This window comes from Gymnoscopelus microlampas, assembly GCF_963454915.1.
Source record: "Gymnoscopelus microlampas genome assembly, chromosome: 4".
Classification (NCBI taxonomy): Eukaryota; Metazoa; Chordata; class Actinopteri; order Myctophiformes; family Myctophidae; genus Gymnoscopelus; species Gymnoscopelus microlampas.
The window spans coordinates 17,250,684-17,270,798 of NC_139941.1; the positions used below are offsets into that span (position 1 = coordinate 17,250,684).

The following is a 20,115-nucleotide window of genomic DNA, read 5'->3' on the forward strand; positions in this document are numbered from 1 at the left end:
GTCGGGCAGAAACCTCCTATCTCCATATTTCGTTTTAGTTTGTTGGTAAATTAAAGCCCAACTTGGTCATGCAACAGTGTTGCACAAAAGTAGAAAAAAATAAATGATCTACAAGCTGAGCTTGTAGGTTTTTTGAAAGTGGTTAAAGGGGAATTTTGGACCACGGTTTTCTTACCTTTTCTGTGATGTTATGATATCTTAGGATGAATGGTACAGTAGAACATTTTAATAACTCCATCCCGGGAGTTAGGCCTTGCGTTAGATCGCGTATTTGAATGTCTTTTTTTTGTGAGATCTGACGTTCATAGTGACAGAACACTATGCAAAAGAAAAAAGAAAAAAAAACGGAAGTCTCGCTAGACGATTGAAATCTCGTCTAGCGAGACTTAATTTTATTTTATTTTTTTCGGTTGCATAGTGTTCTGTCACTATGAACGTCAGATCTAAAAAATAAAATAAAATAAAGATATTAAAATACGCGATCTAACGCAAGGCCTATTGGCACACGTTTTAAGCTGTGGCGGACCCGGGATCAGTGTTGGGATAGTTACTAAAACATAGTAATATATTACTTATTACATATTACTTGTTTAAAAAGTAATGTAGTTACTTTACTTATTACTCCCTGCCAAAAGTACTTAGTTACTTATTACTTTAGTTACTTTTTTTTTTCTCGCCCCCAGTAATTGCATCCTTTCTCCCCAAAAGTCTGACTTTGCATTTTCAACATTAGTAGTTGTTTTTTTTCTCTTTTCTGCAGCCTACATTGGTAAAATCCTCATTGTACACTCATTTGAATTATATTAACACTAAGACTTTTACTGTGTATGAATTCATAACTTACAGACTAAATGAAAACCCTTTGACGACTATGAATTGAATACTAAGGACCTCAATGGAAACAAGTATTTTAAATGTATTTAAAGGGCAAGACCACTTTGGTAGAGGTTTGGGTTGTGTATTTACCTTGCCATGGTGTAACTCCAAAGGTGGACAACAAATCAAAAATAATTGCTCCATTGATTAGAAATTGATAATTCAGAATATGCTCCTCATTGACTTACATTGTACGGTGAAACAGCTCTCAAAGTCACTCTTTTAGCACATGAACAAACACAAACAAAGCTGATTCAGAGCATATAGAACTTCACCAAACTTTTGTTTTTTTATAAAAAATGTCAACTTCCTGTTGATTTTACTATTTGAAGAACTGGATCCGGATCCGCAGATCCAGTCCGTGTTTTCTTCTAAATAAAAATAGCAAAATCAACAGGAAGTTAACATTTTTATAAAAAAACAAAACAGTACTGGGTTTGGTGATGTTCTATATTGTCTGAATCAACTGTTTGCGTCCGTTTACGTGCTAAAAGAGTGACTTTGAGAGCTGTTTCAGCGTACAATGTGAGTCAATGAGGAGCATATTTTGAATGTTCAATTTCTAATCAATGGAGCAATTATTTTTGATTTCTTGTCCACCTTTGGAGTTACATAATGGCAAGGTAACTACACAACCCAAACCTCTAACAAAGTGGTCTTGCCCTTTAATGTATTTTTTGCCTAATAAAATATTCAAATTCAAACACCTGGGCTCAAACAGATAATGACTCATCATGAGACACAGGCCACAGTGACCTATATATATATAAGCAGACATGGCAACACTGTTTGATCCGGTTTAAGGGCGGCCCGCCCTTCCGCAGCTGATAATAATTCACACAGACAAGTGCGCAACGTTTCCGTATCCGCTCTAGACCGGATCAGCAAGCAGCCTGCATAGCAACTCGATCCCAACCAGTCTACCATTATATCAATGGACCAAAAACAACACAGGATCAAATAAACACACTCAAACCCAGAGTACCACCAAGGCTCGTGAAAAAAAGTAATAAGTTACTTTTTGAAAGTAAAGGTAATATTATTACTCAAAACGTGAAAGTAATTAGTTACGTTACTAGTTACTGGGAAAAGGTAATAATATTACTTTAAGTTACATATTACTTTAGTTACTTCCCAACACTGCCCGGGATGCATCATCGTTTTAATAAGGTTAATTTAAGTTAAGGTATGTAAAGCATGCAGCTGTTCACTCCATTAACACAAGGGTTCCAGATGCGCCAAACATCTCTTTGGAGAGTTAATTAATTGTCACCCAAAAAAAAAAAAAAAACTCCAAAAAACACGTCAGGTGTTCCTCGCAGCTGCGAGTTTCTTTCAGTAAAAAAAAGCACCTCGACCAGGCCAAAGAGAGAGCGACCGCTCTAATTAATCAGTTTCAGCCGCGCACTCGGCCACTAATCTCCCTATAGGGCGCTCGCCGCTGGCTTGCGCCAAAATATCATGATCCTCTGCCTGTGCACTCTCTGATCCCTGTGTGAAAGGGGCCGTCACATGACGTGACTTGGCCCTTTGTGGCAGCGGGTGCTGTGGCAGCGAAAGCAAGTGACTGGGATTGGGAGCGGTGCTCTTACAGTAGGGGTATTGATTCAGCACCAGCCAGATTAAAGTGGGGGAAGGCCCACCTCTCCTCCCTCCATCTCTCCTCTCCCTCCCCCCCTTACCTATCAATCTTTCTATTTCCCCACACGGTCAAGTGTTGATTTACCCATTCGGATACATCCATGCCCTCTTGGAGTTACAAATGGATTAATGACTTAGATCTAAGACTGGATCAGAGTTGGATCAACACTTTTCTTTTGCTGCGTACCCCCATACCTCTCTCTCCCATTTTCTCTGCCCCCCCCCCATCTCTCTCTCTCTTTCTCCCCCCTTCTCCCTCACTCCCAGCGTCACCCCCCATCTCTCTCTTCTTCTCACTCTCAGCTTCACCTCTCTCTCTCTCCCTCCCTCCCTCTCTCTCTCTCTCTCTCTCTCCCCCCCGATTCCTTTCTTCCACCCCCCCCCCTGCCCCTCCCATTCCCGACATCTCTCACTTCTTTCTCAATGAGGTATTCATGTGACCCACCTGCTGTCCGCCGCTTAGCGTTAGCCACACTAAAAGGCCGTCTCTGTGTTCCTGTTGGCCCGAGGAGCCGGCCTGCCTCATTCGCAGTTCACACGGGCTCGCACTCCGCCACCGCCTGCCCAGGGTTGTGCGACCAGGGGGGTTGCGGGGGGGGGGTCCTCGTCCTATAGGGTTGGACTCGGGGCAGCATCGGCGCTAAGAGGGGTGGGTTGGGGGGGTCGCGGGGGGAGGGGGCGGTGGGCATCATTGGCGGCTGTGGGGGTCTGTCAGGCATAGGATGCGCCGCACAAGGATTCTGGATGCTGGCGAGCTTGGTTAACGTCGTCGCCATCATGTTTGGCCTACGGAGCTCGGGCGGGAGTTATGAGAAGATGCGGAGCGAGTATTACCTGGACGTGGAGAACCCTTTCTGTCCTCAGGTTGGTGCAACGGGGGGGGGGGGACAGGGGAAAGGCTTTGTTGGGAGAGTTACGTGGGGGGGGGGGGGGTAGCCCTGACAGGGCTTTAGTTAGCGCCGGCGGTTATGCTCGAGTTGGGGAGAGAGGGCTGTTGTGAAAGTCATTTAGAAGATCTTTTAGCTGTTTAGATGATATTTGGTTCCCTCACTGCATTTGTCTTAGAATTTCCTTGGTTGCGTTGTGGACGCCTGAGCTCTGGGATCTGTGGTTTGTGTGTGTGTGTCGTGTGTGTGTGTCGTGCGTGTGTGTGTGTGTGTGTGTGTGTGTGTTTGTGTGCGTGTGCGTGTGCGTGTGCGTGCGTGTGCATGCGTGTGTGCGAGCGCGCGCGCACTATTCAGATGAAAGGGCTTTTGTTGGGGCTGCGGTGGTAACCTCATCCAAACAGGGAGCTGAGGGACTTCAGTATAGCTTTTCAAGGTCTCTTTCTTTATCTCCCCAGGCCAGCTAAAACGTGCTTCTTGCTTGTCGAGCGATTTCTATGCATCAAGATCAACGAAGAGACGTTATATAGCTTTAAATACATTTCCGCTTTTCACTCCCTGTCAGAAATAGCTGGCCTGGATTCACAGATTGATAATGAACTGGTGGAAAAAGGACGGCTGACAAAACGAGGGAACAGGGTGCACGTTCTCAGTAGCTATTTGGCTGTGCCATCTCATCGCGTACCGTATATACATGTCAAACACAAGGAGCCTTCTGAAAAGGCCGAGCAAATATCCCATGTGTCCCATGTGTGCCATTTTTCCTAACCTCGGTCACCTCTCTTGTCGCCCACAACACCCCCAACATAATTTATACTTCTACTCATAACCTTTTACTCCACTACATTTAATTGAAAACTTTTGTTACAAGTTTCTTTGTAGACCACTGCCAACAGGTGACCACAAGCAAGTCCACAAGTATTTTTTTACTCCCGGCAATTAGTAAATAGCTGATCTACAACCTACATCTACATCTTGTAAAAATACATTTTAAATACAGGACTTTTACCTGTAACAGCGTCTTGAAAAGAAATTACAATACAATACTTCCTCCACCACTGCTTAAGTGCGCCCATTTTCCTAACCTAGGTCAACCCCCCCCCCCCCCCCAATACATGAACACATGACTTTAACTTATAACAGTGTATTTTCTACATTGTGATGTTGGCACTTTTTACTTCAGTAAAACATCCAAGTACTTCTTCCACTACCGCCGACAGGTGGCCGAGCAGATCCACGAAGACATGAGCAAGGAGACATTTTGACTAACAGGCCTTCTACATGTAACAGAATCTTTTTTTATCGTATTGTCACTACAGTATGGCTTGACCCGTTTTAGACCGGGAACGCATCTGTGTCATTTTAAAGATTTCTTTGGCTATTCAAAAAATAGCAGATATACAGCGCGGCACCGAGTGCCGCGCTATGAGCTTGTAGATCTGCTATTTTTTTTCTCAATCCTGAAAATGTCTGCAAACTTTGAATATATATATTTTTTAATGCGAACATTTGTAACTCAAATCTTTGCTTCTGGGGGGTGCCTGTAACAACATATTTTGAGATGGTGGTCCGCAGCCAAATACATTATCATTTTGGGGGGTCCTTGACATGAAAAATTTTGAGCACCACAAACAAACATACATTTAAAAAAAAAAAAAACGGCTTCCTCAGAAGCAAAGATTTGAGTTACAAATGTTCGCTTTAAAAAATATATATATATATTCGAAGATTTGCACAAATTAAAATAAATAGCAGATCTACAAGCTCATAGCGCGGCACTCGGTGCCGCTTGTATATCTGCTATTTTTGACTAGCCAAAGAAATCAAGAGTTCCCGGTCTTAATCGGTTTATAAGTAAAACATCTGAGTAAACTTTGTCTTTTTTCCCCGACGCAGGTGACCAAGCAGATCCACGAGCATGAGCAGGAGAACGAGCTGCGCGAGCAGATGTCGGGCTACAAGCGCATGCGGCGGCAGCACCAGAAGCAGCTGATCGCCCTGGAGAACAAGCTGAAGGCGGAGATGGACGAACACCGCCTCAAGCTGCAGAAGGAGGTGGAGACGCAGGCCAACAACGCCTACATCGAGCTGGAGAAGCTGGCCAAGCGGCACGCCGCGCACGCCGACAAGGAGGTGAGAGGAGAGGAGGAGTGTGGGGTGATTACAGACCCATAAGGGTCCATTTGTTCCCGACGTTGATGAGAAACAGTGCTGTAGTACAGTGGTTCTCAAACTTTTTCGTGCCAAGGTAGAGTTCTCAAATTCTGCCCGAACCCGACCGTACCCGACCGACGTTTTCGGGCCGGGTCGGGACGAAAATGGATGCTAATTAGTCGGGCCGAGCCGAGCCTCGAATTCCGCCAAAAATAAAAATTAAAAAAACTATTACACCAAAAATAAATTTCAACTGCCCCTAGCGGCCGAACGGTAAGGCCGATGGAAATGGCAGTGTATGCGTTGGATGCTGCTCAAAGTCAACTTTACTCAGATATCTAGTTCGTCGTCGTCCGACCTTCGTAGCCCGTGTTTTGGCCGAAAATGGCCAAAACTCAAACATCGACCATTATCTCTGGAACGGAAGGTCCAATCTGCTCAGTTCAAAGCTTGTTAGATGCGTGACTTTGAAGACATTGGGCTCATTATGACACTTTTGGGATGTTTTGGGCCTACAATTGTGGTAATTGTTAGGGTTAGGGCCGGGCCTTAATTTTCAGGCCTGTTGAGAACTCTATGCCAAGGACCCCCATATTGATATTTATTTGGCCCATCTGAAAATGTTTGGTGCCAGGGATCCCCAGAGGAGAACATTTGTGTTAAGATTATTTTTTCAAACACTTTAAAGATTTTTCAAAAATTAGAAGATGTACAAGCTCACAGCGCTGCACGAAGTGACGTGCTGCAAGCTTGTAGATTTATTTATTTTTAATGCCCAACGTATAAAATATGGATACAGGGGTTAAAATGATTGATCTGTGGGGGGTCCCCGGACCACACTTTGAGAACCACTGTTGCTGTACTAGACGTCAGTCTTGAATGAGGTGTCTCCGCTTGCAACAATCCTCAAAGCTAGTTCACACGTGATCAAATGGGAGCCATTGTCAAGTACGAAGTATAAAATAGCTACGATTCTTTTTGCTATATCAACTCTTTGAACAGGTTTGCCTGTAATGGCATGCCAAATATAGGGATGTCAGGTTAAGAATGGACCGTTACGAGGTGGTGAGGAGAATAGGGGGGAGACATGATGTTCATTAAAACGGTCTTCTACTGTATAGCAGGCACATGTGCCGATGGAATGTAACGCTCATTACTGTGCTTGGAAAAGTGCTGTTTTGAAATCTCAGCCACTGGCGAATGCCAAGACTGGGCCTTCATTCTACACCCCTGAGAGAGAGAGAGAGAGCGAGAGAGGGAGAGAGATAAAAGTTGAAGTTAATGATCATGACGCTTTGCATTTCCATGCAAAGCGTGTGTTATTATTCCATGTTATTATTATTTAGTGAAAATTGTCACTGTCGGGTGGAAACCATGTATGTCATAAAAAAACGTTACTTTTCAGGAAATGGAGAAAAAAAACATTTTTAATCAGTCACAAGCTCTTGTTAATACTGTTCATTGTTTCAGTATTTACTAAACCATACAGACAGAATTAATTTACCACTATCGCTTTCACAGAAATAGTGAAAATAGCTTATCTGGCCTTGTAGATGAGCTTATAGGGCATACATTTACAGGGGGAAAAAAACATAAAAAGTTGAAATATGGAGATACAAGGGTTCGGCCCGACGACGGCAACCGTTTGGAGCTTCTCCAACCGCCATGAAGCACTACGCCGTAGGAGACGTTTGGATACGGACAATCCTGCTGCCACCCAGCCGCTGCCAAGATAAAATACGAGGGGTTAAAAGAAAAAAACTAGGTCACATGCCGGGTCACATGGCAAGAAAACATACTGCATATCTCTCAGATTAGTACGCAGCACGCCATGGAGGAGCACCATGCCACCCAGGGAGATGTTTTCATGTACGCCAGTGGTTCTCAACCTTGCAAAACACTTATGATTTGAATGATTTAATCATAATATAACTATACATCGTTACTGTCGGGAAGAAACCTCCTATCTCCATATTCCATTTTTTTTTTTTTTTTTTTTTTCGAAAGTAGCAGATCCACAAGCTCTGTACAATTTTGTAGTTTACTTGAGTATTTCCAATTTCCAATACTTTTACTTCTACTCCACTACATCTCAGAGGCAAATATTGTACGTTTACTCCACTACAATTATCCGAAAACTTTCGTTACTCGTTACTTCAGATATAAATTATGATATTATGAAACATACTTTAACCACTTTAGCCCTATTTTATACATAGGCTATTTGAAAATAGCCGATCTACAAGCTCACAACGCGTCGCATCGCGACGCGTTGTAAGCTTGTAGATCTGCTATTTTCAAATATTTTAGTACTTTTACTTTTGGTACTTTAAGTACATTTTGATGCCAATACTTTTGTACTTTTACTAAAGTCTACAGTTTTGGACAGGGTTTCCACCCGACAGAGACAATATAATATTATATTAATGTTAAAACGTGATACCCATAAATAAGAACTTAAAGTATACTACGTCAATTCCATTCATCCAAGGTGAGGCACACAATCGATCGATTGATCATTCAAAATAAACATGCTCTGGAAATGCACTCTGCCCGCGAATATTGTCAACGTTTTAAAGTGCGTCCTGGTCCAGAAACGGCTGAGAAACACTGTTGCACACAAACGCAACACATGCCCCGTCCGTCCGTCCGTCCGTCCGTCCGTCCGTCTCACAGTGATGTTTAGTTACTGGTCGTTAACGCACACGTGAAATGACATCACAAGGCTGTACATCCTGTCTTTCTCACGCTTGAGTTGCTTTAGCCGACGCGCATTTAGCCCAACGTTCATTATAGCATTCCAGTGTAGATGTTGTTGATGCAGCCTGTGTCCAGTGGTGGACTATATAAGTACTCAACCCCACAGTACTTGATTCAACTAAGTTGAACTAAGTGAAGAAAAAAAACACGCTGCATCGCTGCAAGCTTGTAGATCTGCTATTTTCACAATTTTTGTGATAGGGCTTAAGTGGTTAATTCATAATCTACTTTTTTCCCCTACTAGAAATGAAGTGAGGTCAAAGGTGCAATATTTTTCTTTGAAATGTAGTACCCCCCCAAAAAAATAGATAATAAAAAAATCAACACGAATTCAATGCTTCATGGGATGTGTAATTGATAGAAAATAAGTCATTTTTTGGGGTGAACTACCCCTTTTAAATACAGTACTCAAGTAACTTTGTTGCTGTCCACCACTGCGTGTGTTCCACTGAGACCTCCAGGCTAGAAAGCTAACCCCCCCCCACCCCTCCTCCTCATGCATGTCTCCATGTTGTGTGTCCTACAGATGAAGACTGCGCTGGCAGACGAGAAGAAGTTCCAGCAGCAGATCGTGGCCCAGCAGAAGAAGGAGCTGACCACCTTCTTGGATAACCAAAAGAAGCAGTACAAACTCTGCAAGGAGAAGATTAAGGAGGTCCGCAAAACTTTCGTTTGGTTGTTGTTGTTGTTGTTTGTTTGTTACATTTACTCCTCGGTGGGTGGCCAAGTCCCCTCCCCACCCCCACCACCCTGGAAAATAGCAGATGTACAAGCTCACAATGTTGTCAGCCAGTCAGATTTTCGCCACCCACGACTAAGTATAAATGAACACTGACTGTGTACACAAAACATGTAAGTTGAAGTGCCTCCGACGCACCCAGATCTTTTTTTGGCTATTCAAAAAATAGCAGATATACAAGCTCATAGCGCGGCACCGAGTGCCGCACTATGAGCTTGTAGATCTGCTATTTTTTGAAAAATCGTGAAAATTTGTTGCAAATCTTTGAATATATATATATATCTTTTTTTTTAAGCGAACATTTGTACACACACACGTACGTACGTTCAAGTGCCTCCGACACAACCCAGTTGGAAGTTGCGTTGAGTCACCCTGCCTACTCACTGTGTACCTACACATGTACAGTACATACCATGGGCACACGAACAGAAGCACATGCACGTTTGTGTGTGTGTGTGTGTGTGTGTGTGTGTGTGTGTGTGTGTGTGTGTGTGTGAATTCGTGTGCCTCCGCAACCTTGAAACGGAACAAACAAACACCACGCCAAGAGAGCGCTGTTGTGGGCTGAGCGTTTCACGCTGTGTTTCTTTTTTTTCTCGTCGTTGTCAGTTAGGAGATAAGTGACCAAAATTAGGTCAGCACGGTTAAAAGAGAGCATCACTGCAGGAAGAGATATTTCCTAAGCTACAGTGGAATTTAAAGAAAGAAAAAGGCCACAGAGACCGTGGCTCACGCTCATGTGCTAAGTGCATTATCCAGAGAGCTGTAGATTATATTGTCGCTGTCTGCTGTGAACCTTGTATGTCCAAAGCTGGTTCTTTTCAGGAAATGTGAAAGAAGAACCTGTGTTCCAATGGATCTAATGTAGTTATTATTAATTAGTCACAAGCTCTTGTTAATACATTTCATTGGATCCAATATTTAAAGAAAGCACAGACAGATTTAACCACTTTCACTTGATTTTTTTTCAAAAGTAGCGGAAATGGCAGATCTGCAAGCTCCCAAATCTGTGTCGATGTGACACGTTCTGAGCTTGTAGATCGTCTACCTTCGCTACCTTTTGCACAACGCACTTGTACGACAAAGCATTGTCGGGGGGCATTTGTTTCCAAAACAAGACAAGACACATAAAAAGTTGAATTATGGAGATACGAGGTTTCTGCCCGACAGCAACGATATTTCAAGTCCATGAAAGAGAAAGAAACCTCCTGCTGGAGGCGGAAAGATTAGTCGAAATCGTCTCTATTACACCATTCTCTCTCTCTCTCTCTATGGAGGTCATCTGTGGTTCAGGGCAGAAGGTCAGTTCATGACGACATGGTCTGCTTTGAAGAGGGAATTAAACTTGAAGCGGCAAAATGTATATTTTATGAGTCGGCTCCAAAAATGTTTTAAATAAAAGCTGACGATGGGGGTTTTCGTTTTGACTGAGCATTTTGTAAAACTCCTACACTACAGCAGTGGTCCTTTATTTGAAGGACCCCCAAATTAATATATATTTGACCGCGGACCCCCATCTGAAAATATTTTGTGCCAGGGTCCCCCCCACACAAAAAGAAAATGCCACCATAGCACATATACAAGCTCACAATGAATTGTGAGTTCAAATAGCCAATGTATATACGGTTAAATTGGTTACAAATATTTTTTATGCTATATTTACTAATTTTGCTGATTTTTTTTTTTTCCCGGCACACCCTCAAGGACCTCTGGGGGTCCCCGGACCCCACTTTGAGAACCACTGCCTTACAGAATTCGGCGTGGCAGCTTAACGAGTGTAAATGTATTTCTACACTCTCTGAGTTCAATTAAAGGGACATTTTGCCCATTTTGAACCAAAATCCCACTGATGTGAGGAGATTATAGTATATTGTGGGGAAACAATACCCTATATCGTCTGTGTATTTCTCACACGAATGCCTGTGACATCAAATGTGTCTCTTCGCATCATAAGATGACATGAAAACAACACGGACGATGACGCGTTTGACATCACAGGCATACATGGTAAACGTACACATTTTGTGGGAGAAATGCACAGAAGACATACAATAGATATCGTTTGTCACACTATGCATAGTATATGTTCTCCTCACTTCAGAACAATGGAATTTAGGTCTGTGAAATTCCCCATCAACATTTTAGATGTTGCTGCATAAGCGCGCAGACAAACCTGTGCTTCTGTGGCAACCTAGTCTCGCGTGGCCAGACTGTTGCCTCCCACAATTTTCAAATGTTTCCAGTCATACAGTCTGGGACTCGGAAGCTCTGATCATGCTTAGAATATAAACCGGATGTGAAGCCTCCTCCCCACTTCCGTTTCATCTTTACAGTCGCGCAAATTTATCCTAATATAAATACAAATCATCTAAGTGCACATAGCTTGCTGCTTAGCAGAAATAGAAATTAAAAAGTAAAGTGTAAAGATATTTTAAAATATATTTTCGTGAACGGAAGTGCCAGTTTCCTCAAGCGGATTTCGGGAGTTGTAGTTCCAGACTCTATATAGCATTCGGAGATTGTGGAATAGTTGTTTGGCTACGCGAGACTAGTGGCAACCTATCTCTTTACTCCCTGCTCTGCCTCTAACCGTAAGCTTATATATCCTAACTCTGTCTCCGACTGTTTCTCAACGTCACGTCTGCAATTAAATTAACACTTTTACAGGATTTTACAGTGTAAAGATGGGTCCTAAAGATAAAGAATACCATAAAATGATGGTCTGTGGCCTAATGCATGCTGGGGCTTGACATGCATTTTCAATGAAGAAAATGAGAACCCCTGAACTAAACTAGAACCCCAATGTACACTAAAGAAAAGCATTAGTGTACTGGGGCGGCAGTGTACTGGGTTGCTGTCGAAGTGTCCTTGAGCGAGACACTGAACCCCTAACTGCTCCCTGTGAGCAGGTTGATGCCTTGCATGGTTTCCTTGTTTGTGAACTGGTCAATGTCACATTTGTTTCCACACTCTCTGAGTTCCAGACCCCTGCGGGTCCATTTGGACCGCTGGTGGTGGTGGTCCCCCAGGACCAGACGTGAGAGAGAACCAGTGTGACCTAACTCCTCTGCACCTCCTCTCTTCTCTTTTCAGGAGATGAACGAGGATCACAGCACACCCAAGAAGGAGAAGCAGGAGCGTCTGTCCAAGCACAAGGAGAACATGCAGCACTCCCAGGCCGAGGAGGAGGCCCAGCTCCTGGGCCAGCAGCGGATCTTCTACGAGAGGAACTGCCGCGGCTTCAAGCGCAAGGTCATGGTCAAGAGGCACGAGTTTGAGCAGGAGCAGATCCGAGAGGTAGGGAGTTACAGTAGTCTGGCATGTAATAAAGGCATGTATTAGCAATTCTGCATCTTTGCGATTTAAAAAAAAGTCTCACTTTTACCATGTTTCTTGGGTGATGAAAGGCTGTTCTTGTGACTTTGGTCAAATGATAGTTAAAATTTAGAATGTATAGAAATTGATTTAAGGGAGTTAAATTAACACTCATGATTGTGCTGTATATTATATATAAATATATATATAATATGTTCAACTATGGGCCAATATTAATTTGAGAGTGTTTTTTTGTGACCCTTGGCCCAAATCTATCCATATCTAATTTAAGAACTGGATTTCAAATGCCTCCTACATGTAATTAAATTGGGGCATCCATAGCTGAGTGGATAGCGAGTCTGGGAATCGGACGGTAGCCGGTTTGAACCTCAGCTCACCTAGTCTGTTTCCACTAAACCACTTGTCTGGGCATGTCATAATGCTAAGGCATTTGGTGAAAATAGAAGATCTACAACTCACAACGTGTCGCAATGCGTTGTGAGCTTGTAGGTCGTGTATCTTCGGCCAAGGAAGAGCCCTGGGGGACCACGGTTAACAAAGTATACAGGGTTTTAGGGGTTAACCCCTAACGGCTCCCCCTGTGTGCTCATCTGAGCCATCTGAGCAGCCGTCTGCTGGGTGAACAGTAAAAGTAATTTCCCTTCCCACCGGAGACCAGAAAATGTTCCCTTTGCTTATCGCTAGTTTTTGTTTCTGACCTTCATGTGAACTTGTAGAACTTGGGCTGCAAACGGCTTCTGCGACATGCAACCAAGAGCCTTTTCCCAGCACACTGGACTGTTCCTGTCCTAATGATGTCTATTGTTTTGCGGAGCAGGGAGGTGTTTCCCCACTAAGTCTTAAGCATATTAAAAAACTAAAGCGAGGCAACAATGCTGTAATCTCCAGATCTGTGGAGTAAATCTGGTGGAAGTAATAGAGGGCCCTGAGAAAAATAAAACACAGTGACAAACACAAGTCACGTTTTAGACCACAGTGCTAAATGTCTCTGGGTTGATTTACGAGCACCTAAATCACTGGTTCTCAAACTTTATTCTAGAACCCTCCCAAGGGTTGAGAATCAATGTTTTAGACGACAACAATGTTTCTGGGTTGATTTACGAGCGCCTAAATGATCACGCGTTAATACCTTAATATACTTTTGCTGGTGGTGGTAGTGTTAATTGTTTCACATTTGATCTATTGTTGCCATCTTTTTCTAATAAACAATCAAATCAGTCAGATGTTATTAATCAAATCAAACTTTATTTATAAAGTACATTTACAACAATACAAACTGACCAAAGTGCTGTACAGGAGCTGAGATAAAAAACATCAACAGGAAAGAATGCAAGTGCAACAACAACAAAGTCACACGTCACATACAACAAGCAGATCAAGACATAAACTTAAGTGTGATTAAAAGCTAAAGAATAAAAGTGTGTTTTAAGAAGGGATTTAAAAGCCTCAATAGAATTATCACTTCTAATATAGAAGTGCAGGCTGTTCCAAAGCCTATTAATGTACATTATTGATACAAATAGAGAACGGTGTGAATGTCCTGCTCAACTCGTTGACAGAAACTACTATACGAAAAATCATGACCGTTTTTGAAAATATTTGAATATATGTATTTTTTACATAGAACGTTTGTAACTCAAATCTTTGCTTCTGGGGGATTCTACAGATGTCTTCTAAATCCTAACAGTTTTTTTTTAAGTATGTTGCTATAATCAGTGGTTCTTTCTTCATGTCAAGGACCCCCAAAATGATATGTTTTTGGCCACAGACCCAATCTCAAAATATTCTGTTCCAGGGACCCCCAGAAGCAAAGATTTGAGTTAAAAAATGTTCGCTTGAAAAAAAATATATATATATTCAATGATTTTCACGATTTTTCAAAAATAGCAGATCTACAAGCTCCTAGCGCAGCACTCGGTATGAGCTTGTGTATCTGCTATTTTTGAATAGCCCAAAGAAATCTTAAAATGGCACACGGATGCGTTCCCGGTTAACACTGACACCGGTATGTTTTGTTTTTGTGGCTCATAGGAGCTGAACAAGAAGAAGACGCAGAAGGAGATGGAGCACGCCATGCTGATCCGCCACGACGAATCCACGCAGGAGCTGGAGCAGCGGCAGCTCAAGACCCTGCAGAAGCTCCGCATGGACCTCATCCGCCTGCAGCACCAGACGGAGCTGGAGAACCAGATCGAGTACAACAACCGCCGCGAGCGCGAGCTCCACCGCAAGCACGTGCTGGAGCTGCGGCAGCAGCCCAAGAACCTCAAGGTGCGTGCGCGGAGCTCGGAGGAATTTACGTGTGGCTGCGTGCGCTCGCTGAAGGCCCGACGGCCCGCGCCTACAGTGTTTATTTAACCCATTAAAGGGATAGTTCACCCCCAAAAGCTCATAGCTCATAGCTCATAGCGCGGCACTCGGTGCCGCGCTATGAGCTATGGGTTCAAGCCCTGGCCGGGTCACACCAAACACTAAAATGGGACCTAATGCTTCCCTGCGACATACTACTGTCTTGTCCAGGGGTTGTACTTGTACACCAAGCTGCCTCACGCTACAGAAACGGGAGATAAGCTACTGCCCTATGGGCCACATGGCTCGGGAATCATTGGTTCCCACGGCTACTTATAATGATTATATTTACATGGACATAGACGCTAGAATAGCAACTTGGCAGTCATATGTTTATAGATAGTGCAAGCTTGTAACTAAGTTTGATATTTCCGGCACATGACCATTGTATGACAGATCATACATTTAAGCATTAGAACGTTGTGGAAAAAAGTCGCAGCGATCTGAATTACCCTTTTTTTTTTACACACGTCTCATCTTCAACCTTCCCATCCTTATGCGTTTCCCTTATCCCCTCCTCCTCCTCCTGCTTTCAGGCCTTGGAGCTGCAGATCAAGAAACAGTTCCAGGACACGTGTAAGGTGCAGACCAAGCAGTACAAGGCCCTGCGCCACCACCAGATGGAGGTGACGCCCAAGTCCGAGCACAAGTCAGTGCTCAAGGCCCTGAAGGAGGAGCAGACGCGCAAGCTGGCCATCCTGGCCGAGCAGTACGAGCAGAGCATCAACGAGATGATGGCCTCGCAGGCGGTGAGTTGCTCAAAGGTTCAGCCATTCGGCGTTTAGTATCGGGTACCAAATGTCCATGACCCTCTGGAGGAGGCTGTCCAAATTGATTTCGTCGACTAAAACTGTGACGAAAAATGTTCGTCGACTACCTTTTTTCACTGACGAAAACTAAAATAAAAACTAAATAAAAACTAAGCTATGATGACTAAAGCTAAGACTAAATATATTGACAATTTCGTCAACAAATTAAAACTAGACTAAAATGTTAGTGAGGGACGAGTGGAGAAGAGATCCAGTAGAACTAAAAGACAAGTCATTTTATGTTTGGTTAATTGCGCTCTGAAAATGCGTCGACGCATTTTTGTGAGCTTGTAGATCGGCTATTTTCAGCATGCAACCAAGTGTAAAATCAGCTATTACGACGCCTTCAAGGCACCGGTTATATAGTCGACTAAATCAACTGTAGATTTAGTCGACTATATAACCTTATGATATTTAGTCGACTAAAACTAGACAAAAACTAAAACATTTCAGATGACTAGAATATGACTAAAACTAAATGGAATTTTATTCAAAAGACTATGACTAAAACTAAATCTACTGTCAAAATCAACACTAGTTTCGGGTATCATGTCCATGACCTCTGGAGGAGGCTGTCCAAAGATTCTGTAGAGCAGCGTTTCTCAAATTTGGTTTCCGAGGACCTCCCCAGAGGTCCTTGAGATGGAGCTAAATTACGGATTGTTAGAAATCCTTACAGGTCTAATTCCGAGAGCACTTGGAGGTACAGTATGGGCGTCCATGGCTTAACGACCCTTTAAGACCTGAGGTTCCGATTCTACGAATGTCTTCTAAATCCCAACAGTTTTCTGAAAAACGTATGTTTCTATATCAGTGGTGCTCAAACGTTTTCATGTCAAGGGCCCCAAATATTATATGTATTTGGCCACGGACCCCCATCTCAAAACATTTTGTTCAGGGACCCCCAGAAGCAAAGATTCTAGTTAAAAGTGTTCGCTTTAAAATAATATATATTCAAAGACTTTCACACATTTTCACGATTAAAAAAACATTGTAGATCTACAAGCTATGTAGATCTACGCGCTATGAGCTTGTAGATCTACTATTTTTGAATAGCCAAAGTGTAAAATAATGCTTTTTAGCTCAAATAAAAAAAGTGACACAGATGCGTTCCAGGTCTAAATGGGTTAATTCAGGGGGTTAATTCAACTCTGAAATGGACCCTAGTCTCCATTCCTATAATGCAGATTTCTCTCTTCATTTCTCCATCCTTCACCTTCGTCTACCCTGTCCGCTCATTCAATTCAAATGAGCTTTATAGGCATGAGGGAACATATATTTACATTGCAACAAGCGTCAAGTAAAAAACATAAAAAACTAACAAATATATGTACACTTAAAGGGAATACAGAAACGTGTTAATAGATTGCAATAGATTGAAAGACTAGCAGTTATAGAGTATGTACACACGTATGCAAGGGTCAAATGTGTTGACCTGGAACTGTGTAATTTTTAGACTTGAGCTAAAAAGCATTATTTTACACTTTGGGCTATTCAAAAATAGCAGATATACAAGCTCATAGCGCGGCACCGAGTGCCGCGCTACGAGCTTGTAGATCTGCTATTTTTAAAAAATCGTGAAGATGTGTGCAAATCTTTGAATATATATTATTTTTAAAGCGAACAGTTTTAACTCAAATCTTTGCTTCTGAGGGTCCCTGGAACAAAATATTTTGATGGGGGTCTGCGGCCAAATACACATAATTTTGGGGTCCTTGACATGAAAAAGTTTGGGAACCACTGATATAGAAACTTACGTTTTTCAGAATACTGTTGAGATTTAGGAGACATGTAGAATCGGCTTCAGGTCTCAATGGGTTAAGGGTAGTTGCTCTGTTCATCATGTTTGTCAAAGTTGTCAGAATCAACTTTATTCACATCACTGGTTTACAGGTGTAAAGAAGTGGGTGATTTTTTTGTGTGTGAGCTCCATAATTGTATTGTTTGCTGTCTGAGAGTCGTTTGCTGTCCGAAGTCAAACCGGTACCGATGAAGGAATACACATAATGATTAGTCTCTCTCTCTCTCTCTCTCTCTGTATGTGTCCCCCCCCTCCCCGTCCCCCCGCGGTGGTCCATGGCGGTCCTCTGGGTTGTCAGCTGCGTCTGGACGAGGCCCAGGAAGCGGAGTGCCAGGCCCTGCGGCAGCAGCTGCAGCAGGAGATGGAGCTGCTCAACGCCTACCAGAGCAAGATCAAGATGCAGACCGAGGCGCAGCACGAGCGCGAGCAGCACAAGCTGGAGCAGAAGGTGTCGCTGCGCCGCGCACACCTGGAGCAAAAGGTGCAGTGGGTCAGATGAGGACCGTAAAAGCCCCCCTAGGCCAGTGTGGTCCCCCACCCTTTTTTGCTTGAAACTCTCAAATAGCGTTCACAGCCCACCCCCCACCCCCATGTGACTGCTTAACAACCCATTCAATCCGGGGATGCATATACTGTCATTTTAGATTTTTTGCTATAATCATTATTTTATGCTTTTGGGCTATTCAAACATATCAGATATACAAGCCCATAGCGCGGCCCAGAGGGCTGCGCTATGGGCTTGTATATCTGCTATTCTTTTTTTAAATCGTGAACATTTCTGCAAATCTTTGAATACATATATGTTTTTTAAAGCGAACATTTTTAACTCAAATATTTGCTTCTGAGATTCTTTTTTTGTTAGCGACATAAGAAAACTTATGTTTCTATAATATCAGTGGTTCTCAAACTTTTGTCAAGGACCCCCAGAAGCAAAGATTTGAGTTAAAAATGTATATATGTTTTCAAAGATTTGCACACATTTTCACGATTATTTAAAAATAGCAGATCTACAAGCTCATACCGTGGCACTCTGCGCGTGTAAATTCTGCTATTTTTGAATAGCCAAAGAAATCTAAATTGACACAGATGTATTCCCGGATTGAATGGGTTAACATGGCAGCCAAAAGCCAAAAAATACTTTTAAGTTCCTATCGATCAGTATCACATTTGTGAAAACACAATGTTCTAGTTTTATAGAAAAAAATATGACATTTTATTTTACGTGATTTATATTAATATCATATTATCATCAGAATTTGTGTTTTACCAATTATTTGGGGCCCACAGGTTGAGAACCGCTGCTCGAGGCAAATGGGTTATAACTAACCACTTGATCAATACTTTTGTATATATATACGGTATACAGTATAGTGGCTGATGTAAAACTAACTAAATATCTACCTGATACATCAGAGCACACGTTTGTCAGAATGCAATAAGCAGACACTTTAGCCTAGTAATTTCAGAATCAGTTTTGGCTCCAAAAACCTCACATTGTCGTCAGGTTTTAGTCGTAACAACGTCCATTGTGGACAGGCTAACTGATTCTGATTCTTTTTATGATGTGCTTTTTTGATCCATGCACTCAGATCTACATTTGCATGTACACCACAGACAGACAGACAGACAGGAAGGCAGGCAGACAGACAGACATTGATGCGGTCACACAGGCTCACAACAGGTGGTGATGAGAGTGGCATGCCTTCCAGCAGAGAGCAGACACATCCATTCCTCTCACACGCCCCTCGTATTGTGGCCAAATCGTTAGATGTCAACTTTGGTCCTATATGTGCTGTGACACCAGCCTATTCTTCATTGTAATGAGACAATTATTGACCAGTGAAACATCAATTATTTAAAAATGAATGGATACAAGGCACTAATGCATCAGATGAAAACGATTTCTCCAAATCTTAAAGGGATCATGTAAAGACACAATAGACACTCGTCGTATTGATTGATGCTTACTTGGGGACCGGGGGGCGCTAAATAACCCCTTATTGTCCCTGCGGACCCCCTTCCTTTTCACATGGCCACTTAGACCATCTGCCGCGCATATCAACGACGGAGACGGTGACAAGATTAGAACGGGCCAAGTGACAATGGTCGTCGGCGCCTTCTAAAGTGGCCGACGTCATTTGCCTCGGCGCGCTAGGTTAGCGCTCCGACAACAAAGGAGAAGGCTTTTATTTATGTCTTCAAATGCTGCCCTGATCCGGTTATGGTCAGCCCCGGCTAGTGCCGTATTATGACCTGTGGCGGTCTGGCGCCATCTCCTGGCCGTTCTCTGACCTGCATGCAGAGAGACTGGGATGATGTCATGGTTTTGGAGGTGCTATTGTCCTCCTGGTCAGAGTCTGGAGGGTTCTGTGCATGCTCAGTAGTTCACCATACTGCTGTACCGCACTTTGCGGATCTTTCTTCGTCTCTGCGGAGCTCTATTAAGGGTTGTCACCATCATGGCGTTTTACTTGACGGAATCGGCTTTATTTAGTCACATCACAGGTTTCCAGGTGCAAAGAAGTTGGATGCAATTATTCTCTCTGTGTGTTCTATCCATCATGTTGTGGTATTCCGTGAGAAGAGAGAGGATATAGGTAGAGTGAGAGCAGAAGAGAAATGGGATAGAAAGAAGCTAAATAAACAAATACAGATATATACATTGTACATACAGTATATAGATAAAGTATTTATGTAATACATGGTGTTACATAATGGACATAATTGACGATTAATTGTCATACAAATAAATGCTATTAACAATTA

General features: G+C 42.8%; 1 protein-coding gene across 2 annotated transcripts in view; it reads left to right on the top strand.

Annotated features, from left to right (window-relative positions):
• taok3a (TAO kinase 3a) overlaps positions 1-20,115 on the top strand; it is a 95,374-nt gene that overhangs the window by 72,968 nt on the left and 2,291 nt on the right. For both annotated transcript variants that reach the window (XM_084054042.1, XM_084054043.1), the window contains exons 15-20: positions 5,298-5,534; positions 8,842-8,970; positions 12,148-12,351; positions 14,422-14,661; positions 15,276-15,488; positions 17,648-17,830. In XM_084054042.1, coding sequence (XP_083910168.1) covers positions 5,298-5,534; positions 8,842-8,970; positions 12,148-12,351; positions 14,422-14,661; positions 15,276-15,488; positions 17,648-17,830 — 1,206 coding nt within the window. The remainder of the gene's footprint in view (positions 1-5,297; positions 5,535-8,841; positions 8,971-12,147; positions 12,352-14,421; positions 14,662-15,275; positions 15,489-17,647; positions 17,831-20,115) is intronic.